The 8,805-nt window shown below is 39.3% G+C and overlaps 1 protein-coding gene across 1 annotated transcript in view; it reads left to right on the top strand.

Moving 5' to 3' along the window:
* The first annotated feature begins 6,897 nt into the window (after positions 1-6,897).
* Positions 6,898-8,805, top strand: part of LOC112555200 (immunoglobulin superfamily DCC subclass member 4-like) — a 41,533-nt gene continuing 39,625 nt past the window's right edge. The window contains exon 1 of the mRNA XM_025223489.1: positions 6,898-7,031. Coding sequence (XP_025079274.1) covers positions 6,953-7,031 — 79 coding nt within the window. The 5' untranslated portion in view covers positions 6,898-6,952. The remainder of the gene's footprint in view (positions 7,032-8,805) is intronic.

Genomic DNA, 8,805 nt, shown 5'->3' with positions numbered 1-8,805 from the left:
TTTTAGCACCAGTAATAAAGCCCGTATAGCTTACATGCATCTACCATAAATTAAATTCTGATGGTAGTATAGATTACATAACCAAGCAAAAACTTGCAATAAGAAATGAACCACTTGCAATCACCAAACCGGACCAGCATATACCGCTTGACTGTTACTCTTGGTGAACTACTTGTGGCAACCATGTTTTATACTTGGTCCTATGATCCCTGTATGAGATCCGGAGCAGCTTCTTCAGGCATCTGTTTTCCAATGCCTGAATTCTCCTCTCTAATTCAGAAAACAGAGTCTATATTTTACACTGCAGGATTATATAAGATCATTAAAGCACAAAGGATAAAGCATTATTCACAGCTATGTGAATTAAGGACTTGTACAGACTGTATTTCCAGTGAACCTGATGTAATGGCTGCTCCGGACCATAGCCTAGTCATTGCCGTTGTTGCTGTCACGATCCTAATGCTTCTACCCGAGGTGGAGCTGCCGTCTTTGGAGATGGAGGCTCGCAAGTCGCCACTAATCATGAATTTACTTATATCAGTGATGGTCTCCATTCCATATGCGTTTGAACTGTCCTGCCAGTCTGTTGGTAATGTCTTACAGTTCTGTTAGTGTCGTCTGCAAAGCGTAGGTAGAGAATCGGTCTTCCACCGATGGAAATAAATGTGTGATCATTGTGGATGGTTTCATGCATGCTGTTCTCCAAAAAAAAATATTAAACAGTAGAGGAAATAGGGCACACCCTTGATGCACGCCTATTGTCATGTGAAAGAAAGCTCCTATTTGATTATTCACCAGTACCGTCTGTGTCTTTTTTTCTTTTTTTTTCTTTTTTTCTTGTTAACAGCGCTAGCCAGCAAAAATTGATTGGTTTCACCAAACACAAAATGAAGAATGTCGTAAATATTCCAAAGGTAAGATCAGTTTCACACAGTTTGCCCTTTTAAATTCATATCATATTCAGAAAATGCTTTTTTTTACCATCGCAGGTGAAAGAACTTTCTCGCCACCAACTAGAAATAATTCAATGCCTCCTGCTTTCTTAAGTCTGGAAAAGGAAATAGATAGTCAGTAGCCTGTCTCTTATTCTGAGGCTCACGATATTCTTCTTCTAGTCAAACCTCTTGACTGAAAGACGCTAGAAATTATTCAACTTCTCCCGCACTCGGCTGTCTGGAAAAGGAAACGGATAGTCGGTATCATGTCTGTTATTATGAGCTCACGATATTCTTCTTTCGGTCATCCTTTCTACTGAAAGACGCTAGTTTGTTTTTTTTAATTTTTGTTTTTTTCTTAATTAGAAAATTGTTCATGTGTGCACGTACATGTCTTGTTGCTGTTGTTGGGATGGAAAGGTGGATGATTGCGCGTGCATATCAAGTGGAGGAGAGGTGACATATGGACATCTGAAAAAATACAGTGATTTTAAGCATCATCAGGAAGTGCAATTAGCATTCCCTCCTAGATAAATCCTCTGATCTTTGTTATCATTTACGACAAAATATTGTACGACATACATATTGTATCTTTCTGATTGGGATGTGCAAGAAGAGAAACATTTGCGCCAAGTACAGAAAGCCTATACATAAAGAAATGGCGAGGGCTGATTTCGGTAACAAAATTAATATTTGAGTCTTAGAGGAGTAACAGATGCGGCTAAAGAAAGATTAGAGATGGGGCTGGCAAAACATAGGTTAGGTTTACTCCTAAGGGGCCGTAGTCATGAAGCGAGAATAAGTCGTTTCCTCGGGGTAACTCAAGGAAAAGCGTGGTGTTTTCGTAGTTACAATGCCATCCCCAGACACCGTGGATATTACTTTGTTTCTTTACCTCCAGGCTATCGTTTTATATCCAAGAGTACAGAGAGAGGGGCAAAACAATAGTTGCTGGGTCCGGACACTACTTTATAACTTTATAGACAAGATACTCGTCCTATCATTCCCCATTTTGCCCCAGGAACAGGCCTTACCGCCGATTTATAATTACTGCCCCTGGAGCTGGTTATCTATGATAGATAAATACTGTTTCTCTCTCACTCTCTCTATTACCTTCTCAGTTCTGTCGCCCTGCCTGTGAGCACGCGATGTCTGCAATTATCATTATCAATATTCACTAATATTGTACTGTCAGCATACCATTGCTGAATTCCAATAATAGCGCCTAACCTCACTTGTCTTGATGTCAAAATGTTTGGACAATAAACAAGATCAATGTCTCTCTTTTTTTTCTCTCTCTCTCTCTCTCATGCACATATTCATATACACAGATGTATTACACACATACAAGTGCAGAAACAAACATGCAGATAGACAGCTGTGGGGTTTATGTTTCACATGTGAACAGATATATTTCTTCGCAGCACTGAAACATCTGGTGTTTGTTAACACCCTAGGCTATACAGACACTGTCGAGCGGTTGACATTCTTGTTTTACCGAATAAGCGTTCGAGTCTGTTGACGTTTATACTCAAAAACTACATTGTTCATGGAAGAAGATTTCATATTAAATACACTGTGTGAGAAGAGGGAAAGAGAGTGTTTGCGTGTTTGTTGATTTGATTTTTGCTAATGACAGGATAAATGAGCCTTTTAATAAGAAGACTAAGATAACATGTCTCACTTTACCCACTAAACATCCGCATGTTCTTACGTTTATTTTAAAACGGACTAGATTTACGAAACAGAAAACCGGCAAATATTCTTGCATCAATCTTATTTTATCTTTACAATAAAAAAAAGGAATAAAAAGACAGGATAAACCTTCAGAAGCTGTCTCTCACGTTTATATCTACATGTTTGAGTGTGTATGTCATAGTAAAGCTCCCCCAGCCTCTTCCACCACCACCACCACCAACACCACACCCTGCTATGCATCATCCCTTAAAAGTTCAGGTCTTCATAGGTCGAGCCACATCGCTGTCAACAGCTGTTAAAACACTGTGAAGTTTCTGACATCACAACAGTCAACACACAGAGACATCATTCTTCACTGACACGTCATGCATTCTTCGCCTATTTCCTTGTTGACGTGGGAGTCACGTGGTGCTGGATGCGACTGTGTTCGCTGCCCTCGGTGACCTACGGATCACGTGTCGTGCAGCTGGTAACCCTGACTACCAGAGTCAAGGTGCAGACCGTGGAAGGACGTTGAAGAAAGGTGAAGAGAGACAGGGAGCAAATGTCAGTGATTAAAGCTTTATCCATCGACACCTTGTAAAATTTTTACTCAGTGAATTGTGTGAAGAATGCGGGAAGAGAAAGTATGAAGTATAAGTCTCATAAAATCATAAAAGTAGTCTGGAAGCTGTTTATAGCTGAGCATAAAAAACAGGGATCACATCAAGGTAGTCTTGCTCTTATGCATCTGCCAACGCTACAAAAATTCAACAAAAGAGTGTGTTTGATGTGCTTTTTAATTTTTTTTCCCTTGTACCCAAAGACTGGAATTTGAGTCTTGTCCACGACCTGAGGACGTCTGTGGGTAATTTAATGAAGAAGTGATCTTAGTGCAGAACCATAAAGGTGAAACCTGTTCTCCGTGCCATCGATCTCTTCGGAAACTCAAGGAGCCTGTTTTTAGCAACCGGCATCCAAAGCCTTTGGTATATAAATATAGGACTTCAAGCTTAACACCGGAAAATCTTACACACAAACTTTCACAAGGCTTCAGAACTTTGTAAGAATCCTCACCAGCGTGATTTAAAGCTTTGTTTTCCAGACATAACAGAGTATCATTTTCACAAAACAGTTTCAAGAAGTCTTGAAAACGTTGCATATTAAGGCTAGTAACGGTAATATAAAACCATATCACAGAAAATATAAGAAAAGGGGGAAGGGTGGAAGGAGGGAGAAAGAAAAAAAATAGAATATCTTGGAAATTTTGAAGTCTATTCGAAAACCTGTACAGTTTTGGTTTCAATATAGAGCTTAACAAAATTCAATCTGTAATAATCAAATCGTTCCTGGAAGGTCCGAGATCCAAAGCAACATCTTTATTTTCTAGTGAGATTTGTATCTTGGTTTGTATACGGTACACTGTAGCATTAGCCAACATCATACGTTCCACAGACACATTGTGAGATACTTAATCAAGTTTACTTGAGTATGCTTGCAGGCATTACTATTTACCAATTCGGCACAACCGTATTGTATTATATTATACTTCCTATTTCTCAGACAACTTGCTCTTTACTGCCTCTCTCCCTTTTGCACACACACACACTCACCATACTATCACGGCCAGAGAAAGAAAAAGAAAAATCGAGAAACCAGAGAGCGTCTCAAAGAAGAAAATTCAACCAGCTTACAAATATCTTAAGAACAATGTATTTGCGACTAATGACAGATAAGCCGCATTAGAAGGGAATAAATTAAAAAGGCCCAAAGTCTAGCAGCATAAAACAGTTCCATAGCAGCTGTCAGACAAAACTTCTTTATTCTCCTGACCTCCTTCAGCTACTGCTGTGCGAGTTTTGTGGTCGAGGAACCATTAACTCAACAACAAAGAATTAATACCACCACCATGTCCGATAAGCTTTGAGCATTTATGGTAGTAATCAACATCACCTTCGGTCACGATCAAAGCTCGTTGTTACCTCTCAGAGTTATGTGTAGCTATAATATTTCACTGAAGCCAGGAAATCTTCTCAAAGGGTACGCAGGTCTTATTAAGAAATTTCATCATAAGGCTTTTGATGGTCTACGAATAAACACTGCTCACGCATTTTTTTAATCTTCGTTCGGTCAAGCAATTTTTGATGCAATAACGCAGCTCTGATTTGATGGCCTGGCGAGACCCTTTATCACACTTCTCTGTCCGCCCAGTGAGTTGATGAAAAAACAAATAAACAAACCCTTGGACCATTGGGGCATCCATTTGCACAGGACTAAAATCGAGTAAATAGCAGTCAATGGTTAGTACTTTTCCATCAGTAATTAAACGTGGAAAAGGTGCAGGCTGGCAACAAACTTTCTCCAATATCTGACAAACAACTTCTAAGCACTTTCCAAAACTTACAAAATATTTCAAAGTTTTCTAGTTTTTTCCCAAAGAAAGATTGACATTGTATTATGCCTTCTTAATATGAGCTTAACAGATTTTAACAAAGCACTGAATATTTTAGTCTTTTAATCAACATATATCTGAGCTGCCAGTAGGAGAACAGAAATCATCTAAAGTTTATTACAAAAGACCTGACTGAAAATAGCGTTCGACAGCTGGCTGTCTCAGTAATTTATTTATTGTTTTTGTTTTGGTGTTTTTGTGTGGGGGTTTTTTTTTTGGAGGGGGGGGGCTTTTTTAGTTAGTTGCTTGTTGTTTTTTTTTAATTCAAAAATCTTGATGCTTATAAAACTACTCATTTCTTAGAATAGTGTAATCGGACAATCATGTTTTCACAAATATATGTTTTTCTGTATAATGCTCACAGTGTACACAAAATTATTTCCTACCGAACATTCGTTCATTAATTCAAAGTCGCATGAAGTCCAACGATAACTGCCACCCAAGTATTTTCTCGTCTAATTCCCATGATAGTTTGCCAGCCTTAAGGTGGTCCAATCAATGTTAACTCTCACGTTTGATGTAAAATCGTCCATATAGGTTGTGGGCAACCGAAAAGAAGCATACGTATCTGTCGTGTCACGTACTCGTATGTGTACTGTCTATCACGTGATAGACGACCGCGTGCCCCTTAAAATTCACTCTATTATTATTCATTTAATATATATTTATGTTGCTATTTAAAAGGCTTATAGATTTACTGAAATCTTCCGATGCTTTGGCTGCCCGGATCAAATGATTTCGCGGGGCGGACGTTCCCCCACCCTATAATAATAAACCGTGGTGACCGTTTTAGAGAATGATTTTGCTTTCTGACAAATCTTTTGGGGTTGGTTTTTTTTTTTTTTTTTTTTTATTGTAATTTACAGAATCACATTATTACATTAATTATAAAATTCATATTATTGAACCACTTTCCTCGATTATCTGTCGGAGCATTTCAACAACAACCGGGTTAAAACTCAAGGTTAGTGAGCCATCGGTTGTATCTGGAACTTCGACAGCTGGCGTTTACCGCTACTGTCAAATAGACTTGGCAGGTGACCATATACATAGTTACTATACCAATTTTTTTTTCGAACGGCATCGTTTCTTTAATGTGAGACAACAGTGACAGTAAATATTCAGTCCAGATTAATGTCAGATCGAGTGATTTCAGCTCTATATGTTCACCATTCTATGTTTTTCTGAGAGGAAATTAAATTAGACCACAATGGACGGTTGCGAGTGATACTGATTTTAAAGAAAAATTAGAGGGGTGGTAGCAATGTGTAATTTTAATTATTGATACATTAATTAATGACAGTCAATAGTGACGTTAGAATGCAGGTCTATTATCTTAACACGCAGTGATCATGCACACACAGTGGTTCAGACAACGCATCTCACATCTACTCGCTAGACTACGTATTAAAAGCGTTGCCGAGAGCTAAATGGAACTGAAATACAGAGACTAACCTAATTTTAACACAACTGCTGCAGCAAGTCCTCACCTCCCTTCTCTTCTCCCCCCACATCACATCTTTTGTTACTAGACAACATGGAGGAGAGGGAGGTGAGGCTGGGGATTGGGATCGAGGAGCCTGCAAATCTTTTCAAAATACTATAACTGCTTTTACAGTCACGCCGTCCCTTTAATTACTTCGTTTGGTTGTTGTTTTTTTTTAACACCCCCGGTGAAAAAAAAAAACCCCGCACCTCCTGATTCCTCTCAATGTCCTGTGTCCCCGTCCCCGCTGGCACGTGGAAGGTGTGACGTCACCACACGGAGCAGACGGCTGCACACACACTTGTGGAGCGAGGCTGGGCTCCGAGACAGCTGGCGGTCCACTTCGGGCCGACCAATGGCATAATGTGAAATCAGTGTCTGCACACAAACTTCCCGGTCTCAATGGCGGCGGCATCCTGTGGACTAATAATATGCCTCTGTGCCTTCACGGTTCTTCTCACTGGACACAGTTTTGCCAAAGGTGAGTCCGTTTTTCGTTTGCTCGAGCGAGAGGCACCGGAGGATCGAAAATGCGACCCGCTGCTTGAAAGCAGGCGACTGACCTAGATGAGATAACATTGCGTCAAAGATGGCGCAAGCCCCCACGCAGAAGTGGGTCACAAGGGTGTTGCGCTGTGTTCGTTGTGGGACGATAGTTCGCGGCGCTTGAAAAAAATTTTTTCATTGGTAAAAAAGCAGCGGGTTGTGTGGAGAAATACTTGTTCATTATTTTAATGAAGCGGCGGACGACGCATTGTAGGACAATGAACCTGTTGCGATCGGCGTGTGAAAAAGGTAGCTTGAAGACGTTGAGTTTATTGGATAAGGTCCTAGTCGCCTGAGGAAGGTTGTGGCTGGATAGGGATATGTGTTAGAACATGGAAAAATTGCCGTGTTGAGGGTAAGGAAGCTGCGCGAAGATTAATATCGTGGAGTAGGATTCAGTGAATTAGAAAATCTGGTGGCAATTAAACTGTGGTACAAGGTTGATCAGACATACTTATCAAGTGTAATAATATCACTTTTTGTTTTCGTGGTATATAATTGCCAATGGAAAAGTACAGCCACTTCAGCAACGAGGGTGTGGACAGTTGGGCTTGTTCTTTTAGACACATGAAAGTGAGCCTGACAGACCGCTCACCTTTAGAATTTTGGGGCTCACTAATGTGATGGGGGAAAAAAAATCTGAGTCAAATACAGAACAAACCAAAACAGTTGTGAACAAAGGAATATAAAATCTGCTTCATTTCCTTTCAGTTTAAAACTCCTGATGGTATGTACATAGGCAGGGTTATGTGAGCAGAAAACTAAAGTAAACATGCAGCGTTTGTCATTATGTGTAAACACTCCTAACTTGAGTCCCTTATACAAATGCTGAACCAACGGCGATGACATAAAGAGGATCTAAGAATGATATATTGGAATATCTCTGGGGAAAATGTGCAACACGAGGTGAAGTTACATAGCAGATGGCAGGATAATGTCGACTGTAAATATGTACGTGCATACACATAATTATATAGAACATAGATAGCAGGTTACCTCTATTTTTTTTTAAATGCATCGATAATTTTTAAAAATATTTTTATATCTGACTGTCTCTAACTAGCCTACTCATCCTTTTTTGCTGAAAATTCTTGTAACAATTTTTTTATTTTCAAGTTCTTAATGCATGGAAGAAACATATTTCTTTTAGTTTTCTGGTGGCTGTTATAATATTTTGGACAAGTCCTTAAACTATTTTTACTTTGACGGGTAAATGTCTAGATAGATGAAACGGGTAAAACCGTGATAGAATACCCTGTTGTGAGGAAAAACTACCAGCTCATGATAAATTGAGTAAACAGTTTGAAATAACCATGGGCCAAAGACTTTCATAAAGATTTTGACATTACTGACATTTTCAAGATATTGGCATACACCAAAAGAAGGAAAGAAACAAACTGGAAGGCTGCTGAGAAGGTGATCTTGATGTGTAGGAGAAAAACATTCACACATGAAATTTGTGCACAAGGCACAGTAGACTAGAAACTACTCCATTTTTCATCATACATTTCTACAGGCTGAGAGTGAGAGACTAATTGTGACAGATGATTGAAGGAATCTGTGTGCATTCATATGGAAATAAGCTCAGCTGGTTCAGATAAAAGTTTACTAATAGTAACTGAAATAGCTCTGCTGAAAGTGCTGCAATCAAACATCAGTACCACAACTGCAACTCATTATCAAAACATCCTTTTTCCTATTGTCTTTGT

This window comes from Pomacea canaliculata, linkage group LG2 (assembly GCF_003073045.1).
Source record: "Pomacea canaliculata isolate SZHN2017 linkage group LG2, ASM307304v1, whole genome shotgun sequence".
In the NCBI taxonomy this organism is placed as follows: Eukaryota; Metazoa; Mollusca; class Gastropoda; order Architaenioglossa; family Ampullariidae; genus Pomacea; species Pomacea canaliculata.
The sequence above is the reverse complement of the archived record's forward strand: the minus strand, read 5'-3'. Positions and strand labels throughout refer to the sequence as shown.